Source organism: Dendrobates tinctorius, unplaced genomic scaffold (assembly GCF_039654945.1).
Source record: "Dendrobates tinctorius isolate UK_male_01 unplaced genomic scaffold, ASM3965494v1 ptg000250l, whole genome shotgun sequence".
Taxonomy (NCBI): domain Eukaryota; kingdom Metazoa; phylum Chordata; class Amphibia; order Anura; family Dendrobatidae; genus Dendrobates; species Dendrobates tinctorius.
The window spans coordinates 11960699-11985651 of record NW_027361917.1 but is presented as its reverse complement, the minus strand read 5'-3'; the positions used below and the strand labels follow the sequence as shown (position 1 = coordinate 11985651).

Here is a 24953-nt window from a genome sequence, read left to right as displayed (position 1 = left end):
TATGGATCACCACGCTTGAGGCCGAGAGGGTCCCAGGGCCAAAACTACAGGGACAGACCAGTTCGTGATGACCAAGGGAGACCTCTGTGTTGGGAGTGTGCCAGCCCTGGTCATATGAGAAGAAGTTGTCCTCGCAGGGGGCACCCTCAGAGACCTCTTCCTCCTCCACACTCATGAAGTTCAGGCCAACCGGTGCCCACTTTTCCCGCCACCTGTACTTCCTCGTCTTGTGGTACAGTGACCCTGGAAGTGGACAATCAACCTCTCAAGTTCTTAGTGGACACTGGGGCGGCCACCTCTGTTATCTCTTCATCTCAGCTGCCTCCTACAATCTCCCTGTCTTCAGATTTCCTCACATGTATTGGAGTTGAAGGTCAACAAACCTCATCACCACTCACTGTTCCCGTCCCAGCTGGCCCATTCTCTGGTGTCTTTGCCAAATTTCTGGTGTCTGAAACCTGCCCCGTCAACCTTCTAGGAGCTGACCTCCTTCAAAGGCTTCACGCTACCATCATCTTCGGTGATCAAGGGATGGAATTGCAATTACAAGATCCTGCCTCACAACAAGGCACTGAAGATCGTTGTGTCCTTAAGGCCTTCCCTCTGATGATGATGACTCTGCAAACGACACCTTCCCCGGATTTGCCCAATCTACCTACCACTCTGTGGTCAACTGGACCTGAGGATGTGGGTCTGCTCAAAGTGCCTCCAGTAAAAGTCCACCTCAAACCTGGGCATCCATACCCCAGACTACCTCAGTATCCGCTTAAGGCTGCCCAAGAGCGGAGCCTTGGAGTTCAGATTACCTCCCTCTTACATTCTGGAGTGCTAATCAGATGTGTTTCACCCTGTAACACACCCCTGTTTCCAGTGAAGAAGAAGACAGCTCCTGGAGACCCTCTGAAGTACAGACTTGTACAGGACCTCCGAGCAGTCAATTCAGCCACCATCTTGGAAACTCCTGTGGTACCCAACCCAAACACCTTGCTTTCTCAAGTGCCTACTTCAGCAACACTCTTCACCGTTATTGACCTGGCTAATGCTTCAGTGTCCCGCTTCATGAAGACACACAGTTTTTATTTGCCTTCACGTTTCAAGGATCTCAGCTGACCTGGACCAGGACACCACAGGGTGCCCAGAACTCCCCTAACCAGTTCACTCATGCTATGAAGATGACCCTGGATCCGTGGGTGTTACAGAATCTTCATGTCACGCTTCTCCAGTATGTTGATGACCTACTCCTCTGTGGAACTGAAGAGAATCTGTTTGCTGCTTCTGAGTCCTTGCTCCTTTTTCTTCATTCTGCCAACTGCAAAGTCTCAAAAGCCAAGGTCCAGTGGTGCAAAGAGAAAGTCGTCTTCCTCGGACACTGCATCTCTCAAGGCTCGAGACACCTCACCGAGGATAGAAAACATGCAATCGAGGATATCCCTTATCCAAAGACATACTCTGCTATGCAGTCTTTCTTAGGACTCATTACCTACTGCAGACAGTGGATTCCGGATGCTTCAAGACTCATGCAACCTTTGTATGATTGCCTCAAGACTGGAGGACCGGACTGGGATCATGCTGAAAATCCGTATATCTATGCTCAGCAAAAGGACTGTTTCCTGGCTCTCAAGGAAGCTGTTGTCAGCGCCCCTGCTCTGGGTCTCCCTGACTACACTCAGCCGTTTCATCTCTTTGTTTCAGAATCTGAAGGACATGCCTCTGGTGTGCTGGCACAGAAACATGCTGATCGTTTCCGTCCTCTGGCCTACTACTCAGCCAGGCTAGACCCTGTTGCCAGAACTGCTCCTTCCTGTCTCAAGGCTGTGCATGCAGCCCATGTTCTTCTGGATAAGTCTGCTGACATAGCACTTGGTCATGACTTGGTCATTCAAGCTGGACATGATCTCTCTGCTGTCCTCCAACAAACATCTCCTAAGCATCTAACGAGCCAAAGACATCTCAGACTTCAGTGCTCTCTACTTTTGCCCTCCAACATCACCTTCCAGAAATGTACTACCATCAACCCAGCCACTTTGCTTCCACATTCTAGGGGGGAGTTCCCTGACGGGTATAAGGACTTACCAGACGGGAGGTCACCTGATGACCCGCATGACTGTATAAAAGCACTGGAACAAGAAGACTCTGCACCACAAAATGTGGTAACTCAAGAACTTCTCAACCCTGATTTGCAACTATGGACTGATGGATCTCGATTTGCAGACTCTTATGGCAAGTTCCACACTGGATATGCGGTCACCACTGAAACAGAAGTCCTTCTGGCTGAAGCCTTGCCACCTCACCTTTCGGCTCAAGAAGCCGAACTTGTGGCCCTACAACAAGCATGTTATCTAGCAGAAGGGAAGACGGCCAATGTCTACACTGACTCAAGATACGGCTATGGAATCTGTCACGATTTTGGATTCCTGTGGAAGTCCCGAGGGTTCATTACGGCTACAGGAACCCCTGTTAAACATGCACTAAGGATTAAAGCCCTGATGAAGGCATTGGAGCTACCTGTACAAATTGCGGTGATCAAGGTCAAAGCTCACGGGAAAGTCAATTCGAAGGAGACTAGAGGAAACCATTTAGCAGATCAAGCTGCCAAAGCTGCTGCCATAAAGAATGTCTCAGCAAAGTGGGAAGAAGAAGAAACAGCACCAGAAAAACCCTGTTGGGAAGGCACTGATACACCTGTGATGCCTGTGCTTACCAGAGCACAAACAAGAGAACAGGCAACCAAAGAAGCTACCCAAGCCGAAGAAGAACGAGACTTTGAGAAGTCCGAAGCCCGAAGAAAGAAGAGGGAGTTGATAGAAGACATGGAAATGGAATACCCTGCCACCGGATCTGTCTGGAAGCCAGCCCGACCACCTGAAGAGAGATTGTGGGAAGAACAAAAGTTGACCTCTAAAGAAGAAAAGAAGCAGTGGGAAGCTGCAGGAGCCATTCATGGGAATCGTAGTTCTGCCGGACAATACCAATTTCCTAGACTCTATAAGGTGGATGGGAAACCCTGTCTACCCAAAAGAATGTATCCAGCCGTTGCAGCATGGGCTCATGGATCAACTCATCGAGGAAAGAACCAAGCTCTGGCCTGTATCAAGAAGCTCTACTGGGCCCCAGGAATCTCTACCACTGTCACAGCCTACTCAAGAGCCTGCCCAGTCTGTGCCATCTGTAACCCAACAGCCACCGCCAAGGTTCCACTTCAGCATCTTGCCAAACCAGACTACCCTTGGCAGAGAATCCAGGTTGATCATATTCAGATGCCCAAGTCAGGAAAGTATGAGTACGTCCTAGTGGCTGTGGATATGTTCTCAGGATGGCCCGAAGCCTACTCAGTGACCAACATGACTGGTGAATGAGGATTCATTGTCGTTTACGACCCCGACAGTACCATGTTCTTTCCATTTGATAATGGATTTGATGGTGCACGGAGGGACTGTCAGAGATTGGGATATTTTTCTTAAACCCCAACTTGTTTGGAGAACTCCTTGGTCTTCATAGTGTTTGGTTAGTGGTGGTGCAGCCTCGGTAGCCTTTCAGAAAAGGTGTGTATATACTGACAAACCATGTGACACTTAGGCTATGTGCACACGTTGCGGATTCCGCTGCGGTTTTTTCCGCGCGGAAACGCAGGTAAAACCGCAGGTAAAGTGACCTGCGGTTTGGTCTGCGGTTTTTCCCCTGCGGTTTCACACCTCTACTATGGTAGAGGTATGAAACCGCTGCGGAAACCGCACAAACAATTGACATGCTGCGGTTTGTAAACCGCAGCAAAACCGCGCGGAAAAAAACGCACCATCAGCACAGCGTTTTTGAAACCCCATAGGGTTTCATTGTACTGTACTTGGTCAGCGGAACTGCTGCGTTTCCGCAGGGCCAAAACCGCTGCGGAAACGCAGCAGAAACCGCACCGTGTGCACACAGCCTTAGAGAAAGGAAGTCCACTTGTGTGCAATCTGAGCACGTGACTTATGAAGGTAACTGCTTGCACCAGAAATTTTTTGGGGCTTCACAGCAAAAGGGGAGAATACAAGTGCTTCTCACAAAATTAGAGTATCATCAAAAAGTTAATTTATTTCAGTTCTTCAATTCAAAAAGTGAAACTCATATATTATATAGAGTCATTACAAAGAGAGTGATGTATTTCAAGTGTTTATTTCTGTTAATGTTGATGACTATGGCTTACAGCCGATGAAAACCCAAAAGTTCTCAGTAAATTAGAATTAACAAAAAAACAGCAGCACAGGCATCCTAATCATTTTAAAAGGTCCATTAGTCTGTTTCAGTAGGCTCCACAATCATGGGGAAGACTGCTGACTTGAGAGATGTCCAGAAGGCAGTCATTGACATACTCTACAAGGAGGGTAAGCCCCAAAAGGTCATTGCTAAAGAAGCTGGCTGTTCACAGAGTGCTGTATCCAAGCATATTAATGGAAAGTTGAGTGGAAGGAAAGAGTGTGGTAGAAAAAGGTGCACAAGCAACCGGGATAACCGAAGCCTTGAAAGGATTGTTAAGAAAAGGCCATTCAAAAATTTGGGGAAGATTCACAAGGAGTGGACTGCTGCTGGAGTCATTGCTTCAAGAGCCACCACACACAGACGTATCCAGGACATGGGCTACAAGCGTCACCTTGTGTCATGTCACAACGCCAGAAGCGTCTTACCTGGGCCAAGGAGAAAAAGAACTGGACTGTTGCTCAGTGGTCCAAGGTGTTGTTTTCAGATGAAACTGCTTCCATCGCTGCCACCATCTTTCCGAGAACTCTCATGCTGAAATGAATGGAGTGAGAAACTGGTTGGGAAAGAATCCGTGCTGCCTGTTGTAAGGCTTGGGTCTTTTCTGGAGGGAGAATGACCAACCCGCGGGAAGTGTCCAAGATCATTCCTAAAAAGGAAATCTGCTCGGCCGGTTTTGGGAAAGACTTCTTGAAGTTTATCTTCCAGCCCAGGCGAGAAAGTGTATTTACTGTTATATCCACAGATTCCTCGCAGGCTGAAAGGGACAGACCATTGATGAGCAGGTCGTCCAGATACGGTAACACCACCACTCCCCGAGAGTGGAGAGTGGCCATGACAGCCACCATGACCTTGGTAAAGACCCTGGGGGCGGTGGCGAGTCCGAAGGGCAAGGCAACGAACTGGAAGTGTTCCTCGCGAATTGCAAAATGCAGGAACTGCTGGTGGGACCGGCAGATCCGAATGTGAAGGTAAGCATCCTTATTGTCGATGAATGCTAGGAACTCTCCTTTTACCATGGAAGCGACAACTGATTGGAGATATCTCCATTCGGAATCGCCTTACCTTGACAAACTGATTTAACAGTTTGAGATCCAGTATGGGCCGCATCGTCCCATCCTTCTTTGGAACCACAAAATGGTTTGAATAAAAACCCCTGAACCTTTCGTGATGAGGGACCGGAATGATGACTCCGTCCATTTGCAGAGCCTGAACAGCCCGAAGGCGCTTGTCTTTTTCTTGGGGGGTGAGGACTGGAAAAAAAAACGTGTCGGTGGGGGGATGAAAATTCTATCTTGTATACGGAGGACACCAGCTCCCTGACCCACTTGTCATGGACGACCGCGAGCCAGATGTGACTGAAGGAAAGTAGACGACCATCTACTTTGTCGGTGTCCGCCGGATACCGCAACAAGTCATTGTGTAGAAGATCTATGGGGTCTGGCTGCCCTAGATCCAGATACCCTTGGCCTGGGCTTCCAAGGGCGGTTAGGTCTGTATGAGACCTGGGAGCCCCTGTCTTAGCGCGGGGGCCGACTTGATCCGGAAGAGAAGGTTGTGGAGGACCAACCGGAATTGTTGCGAAAAGGTCGAAAACGCGTCGGCTGTTGGCTCTGAAATGGCCGAACAGCCTTTTGTTGAGGAAGGAATTTACTCTTTCCCCTGGTATTATCAGAAATGAGCTGGTTCAGTTTCTCTCCAAAAAGACGACCAGTCTGATAGGGCAGGGAAGTCAACAATCTTGTAGATGTGGCATCTGCCCGCCAGTCGCGGAGCCATAGGGCTCTTCTAATGGAGATCACTTTAGCGGCAGTTTGAGCAGCGCAATTGCCGGCATCTAAAGAAGCGTCCACTACAAAGTCCGCTGCGTGAATTATCTGCCAGGCGACCCTGGTTGCCTCTGGATGAAGATTGGTATCCTGGAAGGCAGTAATTAAGACTTCTGCCCAAGCGGCCATTGCCTTAGTGAAGTCGCCGCGAAGGATGGAAAAAGCGCCGCTCCTGAAGCTTCAAAAACTGAGTGGGCAAGGTAGTCAATTTGATGATCGGAAGGGTTTCTGATTGAGGAGCCCTTGGAGACAGATAAGAGTGTTTTAGAAGCGAGACGCGATACAGGAGGGTCCGCCGAAGGGGACTGTAACCAATCCTTCATTAGGTCTGGAGCAAAAGGGGATTTAGTCTCAGTAGACTTTTGCCCTGTGAACCGCTTATGTGGCCGATCCCTGTTTCTGGACAATGTCCTTAAACTGCGGATGGCTGGCAAATAACCTGCGTACACGTTTGGTCCTCTTAAATGAGCTGGCGTGTGCTGGAGCGGGAATATTTTCCTCATCCAACTCCAGAATCCTGTTGACTGATTCTATAAGAGAATCAAGCAACTCTTGGTAAGTTGGAGGATTCTGAGGGGCTGACGTGTCAGATTCGAATTCAAAGTCGTGCTCGCTGCGAGCAATAGGAGAGGGAGAGCGAGCGACAGAACTCACCGGTGCTGAAGCGCAAGCGTGACTAGGGGACGCCTCATGGGTTCGCTTTCTAGCCTGACCATCCCTTGAGTGAGTACGGCCCCTGCTGGTAGACTGCTCCCCACCGTCGCTCGAGCCCTGCTCGGGCGATAGACGCTTTCTGAATTAAAGAGGCCTCCCGGAGGGAGGCTATGGCCTGGGTCAGTGACTCCACCAACCGTGACAAGGATGCAGCCCACTCAGGGGAACTAAACGCAGGAAGCCCCGCAGCAGCGGCGACGAGGGGCTTTGGCGCGCGGGCCGGGGCGCAGGCCGTGCATAATGGATTAGTCTGGGCAAGGCAGTCTTGCAAGTGGTACACACGGTAAAAAACGCAGTGTGCTTCTTAGCAGTCCGTATAGCCTCCTTAGATTGAGACATAGTGCTCCTGAAAGGGTTAAAGGCAGATTCTGGACTGCAGCTGCAGGGAATGTGTCGGGAAGGGGTTAAGTTTTGTTCTGAGGGCAGATGCAGCTTAACCCGATCCTGTGCTGTGTCCCCGGGAGGAATAGTGGTGGCCCTGTGGTGTCACCCGGTATCCGGCAGAGTGTGCGCCTCACAGCCTATTTCCTGAGCAGGCTGAGGTAAATTTCATGGCCCCCGAGACTAGGATTGCGCCTCTCGTAAGAGACGAGAGGCGCCAAGGAGGGGGGGCGGCGCTATTCATATTGCAGCCTAGTAGGCCAGAAAAGCCGGGAACTAAATTTTTGGCCTATCCGGGGTAAGCGCCGGGGGGGGTTGGTGGGGCTGCTATGGGGCGCTGGAGCACCGCTGCTGAAACAAAACCAGAGCCTCTCCCGGGGGCCAGGACCCGACCCCATACCTCTACTCCAGTGCTCAGGCCTGCCATCGCTGTCCGTGCCATCCATGCAGGTCTTCTCATTCTCCTGGGCTGATGTAGCAGAGCTGGAGGAGTTCTTAAAGGGGTATGCTCAATCGATCCACCCTGTAGGTAGGGGGATGGAGAGCAATTGGGCTGATTCAGGGCATTCGGGAGCGCTGTAGGTAAGGTCATCCGCTGGTCTCCATGCACTCTACGCTGCGCTTGCCCTCATATCGGTCCACCGTAAGGAATCATCAGAGGAATCAGCACCGTTCGTCGCAGGAAAGTGTATGGGGAGGTATATTCCGCATGCTTGCCTGTTGATGGTTTGGGTGAGAGCGGGCCGTAGAAAGGAGCAGTCGCCCCTTCACTCCGTTAATTAAAAAATAAAAATTTACAGAAAATTCAAAAATAAAATAAAAAAGGTGGGGTCTGAAGCCAGATCCAAGTGCCTCCTGCAGACACTAAGCAAGAACTGGAGAAATCTCATCCAGCGAGAGGGTGTATACTGCAGGGGAGGAGTTAGCTTTTTTTCTGGTTTACTTAGTGTCTTCCTAGTGGCAAGCAGCACAACACCCACTGTCTGTGTCCCCTAATGAGGCGTAGGAGAAATCATATTTGAGGTTAAAATCCGAACAAATTCACTCATCTCTAGACACATCAGACACCGATACAGATTTAGATGCTTGGCATCTTGTGTAATACAAGTTCATTGACACATGGGCTCGGCCCTTTCACTTTTCACCGTTGTGGTGCCCACTAGTATACATTTCAAAGATGGTAAAATAAAAAAATGCTGCCTAAATGCTGTTCCTGCGTCATCACCACTGTAATTCTCAGGTCACCCTGACAGAATACTGAAGGGTTGCAGCCGATTTCTAGTAGTGGTCACACGACTCACTGAGCCTATCAGCACTGACCTCAAAGGAACAGCGACGCTACAAGATGTGAGCATAGATTGCTTGCTTTTTTTTTTTTTCTAAATATGGGGCACTGAAGTGATTAACCCAGGGTTATCCAGTAGTGAATAAACCCATTGAGCACGGCTGAATCAGATCTGTCACCAGAACAAACATGGCCATTTAAAGGTCGCTAGTGTCAAGCACATTAAAAAACGCTACTCGCAGGGCTTGTTCGATTGTTTTGACTCGCCATATTCTTTAAAAAATAATTTACGTGTTTTTGGCAAATATGCAGTTCCTCTAACAAGAGTAGTTCGACAGGATGGTGCTTCAACAATATCCAATTTTATCTCCTCCCTCCTAGCCCAAGCATTGAGTTTGACAGCCAAGAATAGCATGAAGTCTGCAAATAACACACATGCGCACTACTGCTCTTCGCACTGAACGGGAGGACATGGTTAACACTTCTCCTAGCACTTTGGAACAGAAGTTTTTTGTTGCACAGGTGCAGTAATGCTTTAGAGGCAGTAAGACCGGAGACACACTAGCGTATCACATCTGATGCAAAAGAATTGGTTGCTATATGCCAATGACACAACTCCTGCTCTGCTGCAAGCGTGATCTTATCCTCTCGCATGAGAGCATCGCAGCACAGCTGAGAAAGGTCTGGCGCCTCCCATCTTGCAGCGATGACGTCCTCTTCATTCCTGGCCGTTGCGGCTCCGGCGCATTGCTCTGCCCTGTTGAGGGCAGAGCAGATTACTGCAGTGCCCAGGCGCCGGAAGAGGTCCTGCGCCTGCACACTGCAGGATTCTGCTCTGCCCTCAACAGGGTAGAGCAATGCGCCAGAGCCGCAATGGCTAGGAATGAAGAGGACGTCATCACTGCAAGATGGGAGGCGACTCCCTCCGGACCCGAAACGCCCCTGGGTGAGTATAATCTAACTCTTTTTTTCCTTCTCTTTCAGGTAACATCGGGGGCTTATCTACAGCATTACAGAATGCTGTAGATAAGCCCCTGATGCCGGTGGCCGCAGCTGATAGGCAAAAAAGTTGATGACAGATTCCTGTTAAATCCGGTAACACATCTTTAATATATCAGCTTCCTCAAACTTTCCAGGTTCTCTGCCTGCCCTAATGCTACACTACCATTCCAAATTTTGGGGTCACCCAGACAAGTGTTTTCCATGAAAAAACTCATACTTTTATTAATCAAATGAGTTGCCAAATTTAAAATCTAGTCCAGACGTTGACAAGGTTTGAAAAAAAGATTTGAAATAATTTTCTCCTTCAAACTTTGCTTTCATCAAAGAATGCTCCCTTTGCAGCAATTACAGCATTGTAGACCTTTGGCATTCTAGCAGTTAATTTGCTGAGGTAATCTGGATAAATTTCACCCCATGCTTCCAGAAGCCCCTCCCACAAGTTGGTTTGGCTTGATGGGCACTTTTATCGTACTATACAGTCAAGCTGCTACCACAACAGCTCAATGGGGTTGAGATCTGGTGACTGCGCTGGTCACTCCATTACAGATAGAATACCATCTGCCTGCTTCTTCCCTAAATAGTTCTTGCATAATTTGGAGGTGTGCTTTGGGTCATTGTCCTGTTGTAAGATGGAATTGGCTCCAATCAAGCGCTGTCCACAGGGCATGGCGTTGCAAAATGGAGTGATAGCCTTCCTTATTCAAATCCTTTTTACCTTGTACAAATCTCCCACTTTACCAGCACCAAAGTAACCCCAGACCATCACATTACCTCCACCATGCTTGACAGATGGTGTCAGGCACTCTCTAGCATCTTTTCAGTTGTTCTGCGTCTCACAAATGTTTTTCTGTGTGATCCAAACACCTGAAACTTGGATTCGTCTGTCCATAACACTTTTTTCCAATCTTGCTCTATCCAATGTCTGTGTTCTTTTGCCCATATTAATCTTTTCCTTTTATTAGCCAGTCTCAGATATGACTTTTTCTTTGCCACTCTGCCCTGAAGGCCAGCATCCCAGAGTTGCCTCTTCACTGTAGACATTGACACTGGCGTTTTGCGTGTACTATTTAATGAAGCTGCCGGTTGAGGACCTGTGAGGCGTCAATTTCTCAAACTACAGACCCTAATGTACTTGTCTTGTTGCTCAGTTGTGCAGCAGGCCTCCCACTTCTCTTTCTACTCTGGTTAGAGCCTATTTGGGCTCTCCTCTGAAGGGAGTAGTACACACCATTGTAGGAAATCTTCAGTTTCTTGGCAATTTCTCGCATGGAATAGCCTTCATTTCTAAGAACAAGAATAGACTGTAGAGTTTCACATGAAAGTTATTTTTTTCTGGCCATTTCAAAATTAATGGAACCAACAAATGTAATGCTCCAGATTCTCAACTAGTTCAAAAGGAAGGTCGTGTTTATAGCTTCTCTAATCAGCCAAACTGTTTTCAGCTGTGCCAACATACTTGCACAAGGGTTTTCAAGGGTATTCTAACCATCCATTAGCCTTCTTACACAGTTAGCAAACACAAAGTACCATAAGAACACTGGAGTGATGGTTGTTGGAAATGGGCCTCTATACACGTATGAAGATATTGCATTACAAACCAGATGTTTGCAGCTAGAATAGTCATTTACCACATTAACAATGTATAGAGTGTATTTCTGAATCATTTAATATTAGCTTTATTGGAAAAAACTGTGCTTTTCTTTCAAAAATAAGGAAATTTCTATGTAACCCTAAACTTTTGAACGGTAATGTACGTTCCACACGTTAGCTGTTGGTACAGAATTTAGCATTGTACCTTTGGAAAACAGTAGTGGCAATACACTGCTTATATAATAAAAATAATCACTTCACATAACAGGGGGTTTGTATTTTTATTGAAAACTCAACCAAATGTATTTACAGAGACTTACAATGGGATGCTTGGTTCATTGTACTGAAGCTTTAAATACAAAGGTAAAAAGATAACAGTAAAGTCTGCTCTACAAATGAAGCCCAGGCAAGAAATAAAACAAGAAGTTGTCCATCTTTCCACATAATCCTTCCACACAGATTACATTTCATATTAGATCAGCAACTGTGGAAGAAAAAAAAAAAACATTAAAAACACCATTATTGAAAAGATATTGCACTCATAGTCAGTGATTAGAATCCTCTACTTGTGGGTGAAATGTGACTGTCAGCACAGAGTGTCGGCAAAACCAGCACAGGCGCTCGGTGCCCCATGGCATGGCCAGACTGCTTAATCCACCTTCCCACCTGATTTCCATCCCTTTTCCCTTTCTCTGTACAAAGCAAGAACTGTTAATCAAAGAAGAGTAGGAGGGGGGGGGGGGGTACATGGAGAAAGTTAAGCGGATAAAAATTGAAAACTGAAGCGCTAAACAGCTACTGGACATGAGAAAGAAGAGAAAAATGGATGTGAAATGATCAATATATCAATAAGAATTGCATATATAAAGTAACTCAGATAATCCCTTTAAAATCATGGGAATTCAAACTTACACAGATATTCTTGATCAGTACCTCTCAATAAATAGAAGAAATAATTTGTGGTGCTTCTGCTAACACCGCAAATCTAGCGTTAGATCTTACATATAGAATATAAATAATTTACCAATCTTTTCCTATTAAAAAAAGTGTCAGTTTCTAATGCTACAAATAGTTACCACTGCAGACTGAGCATTTCAGCTAACAAGCATGGGTATGAAACATTGAAAGGCGTAACAAAAAGAAGACCTGCAGTTTGCGGATATAGCATCCTTGCTATAGTTCCCTGTTGGGAACCTCCGATTCCTCCTGTGCATACTGGTATCCGCTGTAGGGATCCTGTATACAGAAGCAATTAGAAATTTACACTGCGCAGCAAGATGCTGCAAATCCTTGTAACAAGTCTGTGTGACCAGGGCAATCTGGCCAGTAACATCCTCGTAACTGGACAGGAGAATGCTGAAGAAGTGTGTGACGTCACAGTAAGAAGCTACGAAGTCCTGCGATGTCCACAACCTACACGTTAAGGAAATCTCAGTTCCCCTTTTTGAAAATGCTGGACTTGCGGTATTCGTTAGCAGAAACAGCACAGATTGTTATTTCTTCTAATTTATAGAGAACATAAATACCTGTGTGTAAGTTTGAATTACCATGATCCCTTTTTTGCCTATTCCACGTCCGTCCACTAGCTTTTTAGCGTAATAGTATCCAATTTGTATCAGGAGGGAAAAAAAAAACAAGCAGGTGGGAAAGTGCATGTAAATGACTGACCCCGCCGTGAAGCACTCAGTGCTTGTGCTTGTTTTGAACAGTCACAAAGTCCCTTTTAAAGTGAATCTGTAAGGTCATACTTATTATAAACAGTGTAGCTATACAGATCCTAGTACAACAATAAAAATGTTACCTGCTTTGTAACCCAATGTGCTGGCACTTTGAATCAAGCCTTGAAGGCACATACAAATGAGTCTGGAAGTGCGCTGGAGGTGTATAAATATCCCCAAACTGACTACACTGATTACTAGTTTCAGTGGTAAAAGCATGTCGACAGATTCTCTTTAAGAGTCAACTGCTCATCCATCCCATGAATTAGTCAAAAACAATGACCAGTCAATAGATCAGACACTGCATAGTATCATTCCACAAAATTGTTGGCAGAATACCTACATGTTAATACAGCAATTTTCTAAATTACACCCATCAGAAAACGGCTGCATTTACAAATGTTAGCTCTTATGAATGGGTCACCGAGGAGGATGGCAGGAACAGGCTAAGCTACCAGAAGACCAGAGAGGATGGTAACTAAGCGGATTGCAGACCCCTGATCCTATCCGCACAACTAGCAGTAGCCGTGGAGCGTTCCTACGATGCCCTAGACGCTTCGTCACAGCCGGAGGACTAACTAAGCCTAAAGACAGAAAGATGAAATCTAAAAACTGCCCCGGAGCAGACCCCAAAGGAATAGACAGTTCCCAGACATATATTGTCGGTGAGACAAGATAAGACACAAACACAGGCAGAGAACAGACTGAGCAAACGGTGGGGCCCAAGCTGTCTACACAGGACAGGATAGAAAAGATACTGTCTGCAATCACGCACAAAACCCTGAAAAAGTCCAACACTTCTGATATACAAAAAAAACCTGAGATCACACGATCTCACCCCCGCTAGATCAGCACTCTGGTATAAACTGGCAGCAAGCAAAAAGATACTAACATAACAGGGGACTGAACAAGCTGCAACATATGAAGCAGGGCCCAGCGCTGCCCCCTGCAGGGAGCACGCTGATCCCTAGCAGCAAAGCAAAAAAAGACACAACCAGATTAGATGCAAAGGATTAGCAAAATAATCACTTAGCTGAACATGCAGGGGACAAAAGAGCTCCAAATGCACAGAGGAAAAAACAAACAAAAAAAAAACAAAAAAACACCAGCAACCTTCAAGAGCAGCCAGCTCCATTATATGCTCCCAGCCAGTAATCCCAGATTCCCAATTATCATCGTCAGGTGGAGAACCTCCATCCACCTGGCCAGCTCCACTACTCTCAGTAACCAGAGGGAGCTTCGGGTCAGAAATCCAAGCAAGGGAGTTCACAACAGTTAGCACTGATAATGCAGGGAAGCCTAGGAAATTCACAGCAATGATTGTAGGTGCGCTAACAGGAATATTACACTGAGTAAGGTGATACATACCATTCATCGGCATTTCATCAATCTGAGTAGAGTAGTACTGCTCAATGTCTCGCAATATACGGATATCATCATTCTTTACAAAGTTAATAGCAACACCTTTCCTTCCATAACGTCCGGAACGACCAATTCTGTGGAAAAGAATACAAAAATTATGCAAGGCTTATAAATAGGAAACAGTCACCGTAACCCCCTTGCAATGATAATTACACAGACAATAACATACCTGTGGATGTACAACTCTCTGTTGTTGGGAAGGTCATAGTTGATGATGAGAGAGACCTGAGGGACATCCAAGCCTCTCGCCCAGACATCAGTGGAGATCAGTACTCGACTAGAAAAAAAAAAAAAAAAAAGGTAAAGGAGCTCCATAAGATTATGCTTAAACTTTTCAGATTTTTTTTTACTCTCTTTTATGGTACATAGCTGCCATTCAATGTGCCAGCATCCATAAGTTTTTCCTACACTGATATAGTCAAAATCTTTATTGTAGGCAGTGATCCAACTTGGCAATCCCTAAACGTTTACCCAACACTTAGCTGATGAAACCTTGTTGGAAGAGGCCACACATTTTGCTTCTGGTAGCCCTGTTTTCACATGCTCTCCTGTTTTGATAACAAAGGAAGGGATCTGTAGGCAATGCTTTGTTAGCAACCTTGGTTATTGCTCTGGACAGCTCAAACAAGAATTGACTCTAATTTCCCCTGGACCGTCATTAAAAGGGAAGTGTGAATGTGCCCTCCTCAGGGCCATATAAACCGCTCACAATCAGACATGCTGACGTTTATGAGCCCCGGCCACTGGCAGAAGAACAAAGCACATCTTACACAATCAAGGCACACATACCTGGCACCAGATCTGAATTCTTTCATGATGGACTCTCTCTCTTTCTGGGGCATGTCACCATGCATTGAAGACACAGTAAAGTTAGCCTCCCTCATTTTCTCTGTCAACCAATCAACCTAAATAGAACACAAACAAAATGTATGAAGAAAACACTTCAGGGACACCTTCATAAAGGTTTTTTTGTGCAAGTTTACAGGAAGGGGAGAAAGCCAAAAAAAAAATGTCAATGTTATTTAAGCATCATCGATTTTTAAAATAACACATTTCTATTGACTTACATTCAATATCGGGCTGCAGAAAAAAAAAAATTTCCACTAAAAATTCTGTAGGGCATTCTAGGAGTCCAACACAACGGATGTGATGATCAGAGACTCACCATGTCTAGCCAACAGGGGCTTATTAAATTACACTTTTATACATTATCTGATAAAAAGGAAAGTAATCAAAAGGGTAAGACAAAGGAGAAAGTTACAAGAACAAAAAGGTACTGGGGAAACCACCATCGTAGGTCATCTGAAGGCAATTAAATCTAAAAAAATATATATCATCTGAAATAATACAAGATCGTACAACAGAAAAGAGTAGGCATAAGTGTAGTGAACTACGTAGGGGACAAAACATGCAATTTGCAGAATGATCTTCCACAAATAGTTCCTTACCTTTCTTTTGGTGTTACAGAAGATCACAGCCTGTGTAATTGTAAGTGTGTCATACAAATCACATAAGGTGTCAAATTTCCATTCTTCTCTCTCCACTGCCACAAAGAACTGCTTAATGCCTTCCAGTGTCAACTCATCACTGTAGGAAGAGAAACCAGAATGAAGCTGTGGCTTATCCACCAACACTGCGATGTTATAGTAGGCCACAAGTAGGGGTTTTTTTTTTATTAAACAGATGAGCAAGGGTCACTCATCAATCAAAACCACTAAGTAAATGTGAAAAAAATGCAGCTAACAATTACCGTTTCACCAGGATACGGATGGGATCGGTCATGAACTTATTGGTCATTTCCAGGATTTCATGAGGAAGTGTGGCACTGATCAGACACACTTGTGTAGCAGGCGGCAGATACCTATATACATCGTAAATCTGTTCTTTGAAACCTATAAGAAAATACATTAAAAAAAAAAAAGTCTTACATTTATGCAGCTTATGAACCATCCATCACTACGCAATCTTATTGTGACAGCAAGATGTAAATCTGTAATTATCATAGGTAGCTCTGACTGCATCAGCTACTCTCGGGTGCTGGGTGTAAAGCACAGCCAGCATTTACGCTAGACGAAGCGGGGTCAACTCCTGACCTCACCGAAAACAGTAAGTGCAAACATTGCCAGAAATTAGCAGATGTCACCAAGGAGTTACAGACAAAGTAAAAATTATCCCCAAAGAAACGTGTTGGAAAAAAAATCAGGCTTGAAATACAGCTCAAAGATCAATGAATACGTCTTGGATGTGCCGGTCCATGTCTTTCTACCGCTATGGTATACTGAAATTAAGCTTTGCTTTTGGAGAACGTTAGATGGAAAACCAACCTTTGTTAAGCATCTCATCAGCTTCATCCAAAACCAGCATTTTAATAGCCCGCGTTCTTAAGCTTCTGCGTCGAATCATATCTGTGTGATAAAATGGAGACGACAATGCTAGATTCATCAAAGCAAACATCTGAAAACTCAATGCAAAGAAATAACATGTCAAAAATATAAGGCTTACCAAAGACACGGCCTGGTGTGCCTGCAACTACATGCTGCCCATAATCCAGTTTTCTGATATCTTCTCCTACATTGGTTCCTCCGATGCACGCATGACACTGGACATTCATGTAGTCCCCCAAGGCAAGAAGAACCTGGAATTAGACACAGCATTTCAAGATTATTAAAAGATTGGCACATTGTTAGAGATGGGGGGGCTTATTAAAAATAGTAAAAAAATAAAATAAATAAAATAAAAGCCGCCAAATAGCAAAGAAAGTAATTTTACCTTCTGAATCTGTCCTGCCAATTCTCTGGTTGGTGCCAATATTAATGCCTGTGTTTCTCTGACCTAGAAGTCAATAAACAATTATGTTTTGTAATGAAATGTAAAGTATATTAGCAGATGAACAATGTAATATGCACAAATTCACAGTATATATTGACTGGTCATATAGTAAAAATGGCGTTAAGTATCAAAAGGAAGAGGGTCAGACAACAAGGTGTGTGTTCTAATATGTCCTGATGGATCAACCCTCTTAAAAATTAATAAATAGGAACAGTTTCACGAATCTGACATTTACAGTTTTTTGAACAAACCATATTGTCTGTAGCCGTCGCGAATATCTATCTTGACCTGAACCCAAGAGCCTTACAGACCTGAAGTTGTTGAGTTTAGTCAGGAAACCTATGGCCGGTCTGAACATTGCTGTTTGTACGGTATTCACGCATGTAGTAAGCAGACAGGCAGCAGGAATGGAGAAGCCACCAGTGATCTGACTGTCCAAAAAGTCTATAGCAAAGTCTTGGTCCTGAGCAGAATTTAAAGTATGTGTTTCTCTGAAACGTTTCAGAGTAAGATCACGTTCTCATGTTCAGTATTTTAAATCAGTATTTGTAAGCCTAAACCAGGAGCGGGTGAAAAATGCAAAAGTTTTTACAAAAAATACCACTTCACTATGCCCCTGATGAAGTCACACTTGTGACGACACGCATCAGGTTATGGGAGCTATGCCTGGTCCTCCTGCACTTATCTGTGTTTAATGATCATCTGCATTTAGTGAGCATGTGTCATTATCTCAGCAGCCTGCTACTCTGCATGAGTCAACTTACAAGAGCTTTAGCTTTCCTTAACCCTATATCGCCTGCTTTTTTTTTATTGAACTCTATTAGTGGTATTTACTACAGATTATTATGTCAGACCAATATTTGATGCCACAATACTTTCTCTTGATGTGTTGTATTTTAATTCCACTATGCACTTTTTTCATCTCTTTATGCGAGTGATGTATTTAGCAATATCAAAGCTTGAGCTGTATTGGACAGAGTCTATTATACACAATTTGTGTCTCTTACATCTTTGCTCTTTCCATATTTACCTATATATTTAGGCTCTCAGGACACGATTGTGGATATATTGAAATCATTGTGCCTAGTAGTAGCATACATTTAGATTGTTTTTCAGGGCTGAGTTTATTGTATACATAATATTTACTATGAGAAAACCAAAACACAAAACAAATATCCTGGAATAAAAAAGTAAAAAAATATATTGCAAAAATTGCATGAAGGTAGTAATAATAGTAATAATAAGGGTATTTAGTTAACATAATTTTGATCAAAATAATGTAGAAGCCATCCCGCCACTTCACGGCAACCCTTGTGGGACAGTCCTAACTCTTGTATTTAAAACCATTCCACTTGTCAAGTGACGTAAATGTGAACAAGGACAGAGGGACTGAACCACCAGTAATAGTATAGGCCAGACAGGATGGATTTTCCAACTCAGAAACAGGGCGGTCACACCCTTATATGCACAGAATGCACAATGAAACAAATGAGAAACTGGGTCTGAGCAGAAAAAGTAAATTAATGTGCATGCAAAATGTAATTGCATATGAACACATGACCTTTACACAGAGAAAACCAAAAGCAAAACACAAAACAAATATCCTCGAATAAAAAAGGAAAATCCATCCTGTCTGGCCTATACTATTACTGGTGGTCCAGTCCCTCTGTCCTTGTTCACATTTACGTCACTTGACAAGTGGAATGGTTTTAAATACAAGAGTTAGGACTGTCCCACAAGGGTTGCCGTGATGTGGCGGGATGGCTTCTACATTATTTTGATCAAAATTATGTTAACTAAATACCCTTATTATTACTACCTTCATGCAATTTGTGCAATATATTTTTTTACTTTTTTATTCCAGGATATTTGTTTTGCTTTTGGTTTTCTCTGTGTAAAGGTCATGTGTTCATATGCAATTACATTTTGCATGCACATTAATTTACTTTTTCTGCTCAGACCCAGTTTCTCATTTGTTTCATTGTGCATTCTGTGCATATAAGGGTGTGACCGCCCTGTTTCTGAGTTGGAAAATCCATCCTGTCTGGCCTATACTATTACTGGTGGTTCAGTCCCTCTGTCCTTGTTCACATTTACATCACTTGACAAGTGGAATGGTTTTAAATACAAGAGTTAGGACTGTCCCACAAGGGTTGCCGTGACGTGGCGGGATGGCTTCTACATTATTTTGATCAAAATTATGTTAACTAAATACCCTTATTATTACTATTATTACTACCTTCATGCAATTTTTGCAATATATTTTTTTACTTTTTTATTCCAGGATATTTGTTTTGTGTTTTGCTTTTGGTTTTCTCTGTGTAAAGGTCATGTGTTCATATGCAATTACATTTTGCATGCACATTAATTTACTTTTTCTGCTCAGACCCAGTTTCTCATAATATTTACTATGCGGACTTGCTGTACACATTTCATATGTATAACTGTGTGATGTTATGTAGGACTTGTCACTGCTCCCAGGTTTACAGGTTATGTCTAAATAACCGTTGTTCTTTTTAAATGTTTTTAATATTTTTTGGTGTTTTTGTGTATCCTATGCAATAAAATTGACAATTTTTCTATGGTGATCCCTGCTTTTGATGTATGTCTTCTTGTTTTTTTTTTCTTTTGATAAAAATGCAAAAGTTATGACATGTTTCTAATATACTATCCTGGTTTTGGCTTCCAAATAGCAATGTAAAATGCCGAAAGTGTGAACGCAGTCTAAAACATACATGGCTGTGATCATACAGCCAGTGCCTGACACATTGTCCAATCCCTGGGCAGCAATTATCAGCTGTAAGGTTCCCTTTAAGCAGGGGTTATTCAGTAGTGAACAATACACTTAGTTACATTATGAGGTTAATAAACGATTACTGTCCCCCAGGGAGAACACAAATACAGTTAGAAATGAGTGATCACAGGATTGTTTATACTTAGAAGGTAGCAAATTACCTGAATATCCAAACACTGAAGGACAGACACACAAAAGGTAGCCGTTTTGCCTGTACCAGACTGTGATCTGCAAGATAAAAGGAAAGACTTCAAGTCATAAATTGCATTAAAAGTTAAGCTTAGGCTGTATATACACATGCCATGAGCTTTACATTATTGACAAAGAAACAATAGTGCACTACTGGACGTGTGCACATCAGACACCACCAGACCATGACGGCCCCAAACGACTTACAATGGGGACCGTTAGGTTCTGTCAAGGTGTTCTTGCTTTTATAGGAAAATATATCTACTTGCAGCTGATAAAACCCATCTATGGAACAAGATACAATCAGCGATCGAGATACCAACACAGTTGTGAACTTGTCCTTAAGCCAGCAAAATCATGGAAAGAGCCTACAGATCTTTTATGTCTCTAGCCCAGCGGTCCCCAACCTTTCTGACCTCGAGAACCACATTCAGCACAGAGAGGGGCGCGAGCCACATCCAGCTCCCATTCCCTTCAAAGTAGTGTTAACCAAAGCCACCATTACAGGTATAATAACCAAAGCTTTTCCACAGAAATCACTCCAAAGCAGTACACTGAGGTCCAGGGGTTCCCACAATACCCCCATTCAGTATTCTCCATCAAGGACTCTCAACACACTGTCACATCCAGCTTTGAGCACCTCCTCTAACAGGTAGTACCATCCTCCATCATACCGTACATAAAACATCTCTAAACCCCCAAGACCAATAAATGTCCATCCAGATCTGCTCTTCTGTGCAGGGCTACTCACAATACTCACCATTTTGAGATGTACTCTTCATACCCGTTTGCTACACCTGGACCTAATGCACCAAGCTGGCAGACAGTCGCGAGCCACAATTCATGGGACCGCAAGCCACATGTGGCTGCTGAGGTACAGGTTGGGGACCCCTGCTGTAGCCCAATGCATTTGCGTCATTATCATCCGGTATGTGTATGTGCACGAATGACACCTCAGGGACAGATTTTGTTCTGAATGTATAGAATAGTAGACAGGTTTCTACAAACTTGAGTCAGCCGTCATCTCTCCACTTCAGCTTACAATGGGTAATGATGATTGTGGACTCCCCTGTCACTATAGAATCCATTACTAGGGTGTACAACTGCACAGTACATCACCGCTGCAGCCTGTTACTGGGCTCAGTAGTCATGTTGATGTAGACCGCACAAACTTTGAGCATAGTGATTTGCTGCAGAGGTCATGTGCATTGTAATGGTGACACCACCAATAGTGATGGGCCAACTGTCCTAAGAGCATCCAGATGGTTTGGAGAGCAGCGACATCAGTGATGCGACCGCTCTCCACACCAGCCACAACAAAATGAGCAGAGCGCAAGAATATCTGCCTGCGACCAGCGGTGACGTCATTGAGGTTACCGTGGATCCCAGGCAGAGATTCTGCGGCTGGAGAGCGGGGTAGCATCACTGATGTGAAGGCTCTCCCAACGCAAACCACCCGGATCGTCTTCTAGTCAGACAGGTGAGTAATATGTTTTTTGTTTTTTTTAATAAGTGGGTAAAAGAGGGTGGGGAGCTATTTCAAATAAGTGACTTTACTCTTACTGTGTTTATTGCAATCTTACTATGGGGTTAGTAATGGTGGCATCTTATAGATGCCTCTCCAGTACTATCCTGTGGGCTTTATGTCAGCTGACATCAACTCCACAAATATTACCCCAAATGCCACAGCAGCAGGGCAAGTGGGAAAAGCAGGGCAAAGCGCCAGAATTGGCGCATCCAATTGATGGGGGGAATCAACATTCATTATCTGTACAACAGCGTGGGAACCGCAGCGCTCTGACTGGCTGTAAAAAGCTCACTGCCCATCATAGCCAGTGTTTCTCATGCTGTCACACAGATGACAGAGGAAATTCAGGCCCCCGATTCATTTTAATGGGGTCCAGGTACTGTGCTGGTACCCTAACCAAACTTTTTTTTTTTAATGTTCAGCCGAATACGGATTCGCGCATCTCTAGTTACAACTGTGTCCTGTGAAAGACTGGGAGGAGATAGAAGCGTCACCGGAGAAGGGATCAGTAACTTTTGTGATTTTTTTTTTACTTCCCCAAGCATATACAAGAAAGATATTTGACCACAGACACCAGTTTAAAACAAATGTGATGTGCATTGTACAAGCCACATGATTACTTACTGTGCAATTACATCTCTGCCTTTAATAATCTGTTTAATCGCTCTCTGTTGGATGGCAGATGGCTTCTCAAACCCTGAAAGCAAAACATACATAGCCATTAAAATACTGAAATACAAAATGAATATAGACGACAGTCAGAAGAATCCAAGATTTGTACAACAATGCTTCAATAACATGTACAATAGAGAAATCGTTCTCACCACTGGTGACCGAGTGATCTATGTTTGTTCTACAGGACATCAAAAATTATTGTATGTACATCTATACACACAGTCACCAAACTATCTGTATGCACTGTGGTGACAGTCTGAGATGTTGCTCAGCGACAAAACAAACTTGGGTGCAGATTCGGGCTGCCCAGTCATCAGACAGAACTGAATGTGGCTTTTGCCCAAGATACATTGCCACACTTCTTCCACTAGATTTCTTCAGTTTCCCAGAGCTGGAGAGAACGAACAGACATTGGCTCCAATTCACAATTTGCATTTTTCTTTAAGTCACTTGATTTATGGAATTTGTTGCTTTCGCACAAAATACTTCAAAATGGTGCACTCTGTTCGATAATTTGGTGCCAAGTCCAAAAATGATATTTTTTTTTCTCTTTCTTGAACTGTTTTTGCAACAGTAGCGGTAGAAAAAGGTGCAGGTTTTGTGAAATTGGGCCAAAATTACACCAAACTACTGATGTATTGTAAAACACACTGAGCTGGAACGGAAGTGAAATGGTAAAGTCCTGCAACCTTTTACAAAGTCGCAATTGATGACTCAAAAAAAAAAAAAAAAAAAGCTAGAATCACTAAACTCCTCCCAAAAATAACCATAAAACATGGAAGCTCATAAGGAAGACTTCAAAAAGGGAACAAATAGAATAACGGACTGCTTACAGACAAAAATAGCCAATTATGGATCGGGGCCTATGTTTTTTGACTGCATGACCCAAATGTAATCAATGTGGCACATCAGAGAGTTCACTGTAAAACCACTCCAGCGTAAGCAAACACTGCACTGTGCGGCCTCACCCTGGGGTGCTGTGTATAGCCACACTATGCCTTCAGGTTGTGTTAGCCTGGATTTTCCTACATGAAGGCACAGACATGGGGATTATATCGCTGCCCAGTGCTGCAGAAAAGCTCCCATTCTCTTTTGCTGGGTGTTGCACAAGGGATCCTATGATATAGAACAGCCGCTCTGCAGGGTTGGGCTGCAGCCGCCACACACCGGATGGAGCTGTGCTTGGCCGCTCCTTTCAGTGGTCACATCAGTCGCCTATGGATCAGTCAATTTGTTTATACAAAACACTCCCTTATATCGAATGTGTAGGGAGCTTCTAAAAAGTGTAGAAAGGCGGCTCTCCAAACATGTCCCGAATGCCTCTCTACAGAGAGCAATGGCTGCCAGTCCTCAGTGTGGTGCAGGCAGTAGAGCAGTGAAGCATCAGGAGGGAGTTCTGATGATAACTGATGTATAGGTGAGGGTGGGCTGCTGCGGGCACGTGTAGGAGGTGTCAGTACTCACCGGACGTGCAGCCACAGGAGCGGGCACAGCGCCAGAGTCACAGCTAGTGGGAAAGTTACAGGAGAGTCCACATTCTCACAGCAACCAATCAGATCACAGCTTTCACTATCTAGGTCAGCTAAAAAATATGAGAGCTGTAATCTGATTGGTTGCAATGGGCAAGAACTCTACACTAGTCCTCACAGGTCTCCCATATTCCGGGTGCGGACAAACCAAACATGATGGGATTTCCACCAATTATACCACCCACAATGCACCTGGCCAGCTGTGGTGGCACCACAGATCGCAGCATCCCCACGGCCCGTACTCACCATACGCATAGATGCCTCTGAGCAAGTCTTCCCGTAGTCCCATGGTGTCGAAGGTGGGAGTCACGTCCACTTCTTCGCTCGTTTCAAACTCCACTTTCGTCATGTCTTCTTCCCTCAGGATCCGCTTACGGCTGGAGCCGCTGGTCACCCCCACAGGTCCCGCGGTTGCTGCGCTCGCCATTATCCCGACAGGCTGTAAACCGGACACGAGTGGATGATATGGAGCCGACACAGTACAGCAGGCGGAAGCGGCCTCCCAGAAGCCACTGCGAGCGAGCAGGCGGAAACACGCTGCGTGCGTCAGGACGTAGCGTCGTCACGTAACCTCGCGATACTTCCTTCTGGCGGTAGAGAAAAGCAAAAGTTTAGCGATGCGCTCGCCGCCATCTTATCGGAGCCCCCTGTGCTCTCCGGAATTATCTCTCGTGCAGAAAGTGAGAGGAGCTGACTGACACCAGTCACACCACAGCCAGAGCTGCGGCTACTACTGCAATGCCATGGATAGTGTCAGCCCGCCACACATGGCCATGTATCTGGTAATAATGCCTATTGTGTGCAGGCTGGGCCCGGCGCAGCAGGAGAGCCGGATTATTACACACTCACTGCTCTATCCTGGATTATTATCAGTAGAAAACAGCAAAAGGGGAAGAACTAAAAAGAATGAGCATAGGAACTTACAGGTCCAAAATATGGGGAGGGATTCTAGAGATCTAATAATAAATAATAATTTTTATTTATATAGCGCCAACATATTCCGCAGCACTTTACAATTAAGCGGGGACATGTACAGACAATAAATTCAATACAAGTTAAGACAATTCAAACAGTGACATTAGGAGTGAGGTCCCTGCTCGCAAGCTTACAATCTACAAGGAAATGGGGGGACACAGTAGGTGAGAAATGCTTGTTAATTCAGGTCTGGCAATTATAATAGGGATTTTCATATAAAGCTGCATGATCCGGTCATCAGCCCGTGTGTTTAAGTGCAA

General features: G+C 44.5%; 1 protein-coding gene across 1 annotated transcript; it reads right to left on the bottom strand.

Moving 5' to 3' along the window:
• Positions 1-11301: 11301 nt before the first annotated feature.
• Positions 11302-24305, bottom strand: EIF4A3 (eukaryotic translation initiation factor 4A3). Its single transcript, XM_073557476.1, has 12 exons — positions 23965-24305; positions 22139-22211; positions 19959-20025; positions 16944-17006; positions 16677-16809; positions 16499-16579; positions 15925-16066; positions 15623-15761; positions 14964-15079; positions 14344-14451; positions 14121-14248; positions 11302-11518 (listed from the first exon to the last, which is right to left on the bottom strand). Exons 1-12 carry the CDS (start codon positions 24143-24145, stop codon positions 11502-11504), a joined length of 1248 nt encoding a protein of 415 aa, XP_073413577.1. The 5' UTR covers positions 24146-24305; the 3' UTR covers positions 11302-11501.
• Between the last annotated feature and the right edge of the window lie 648 nt (positions 24306-24953).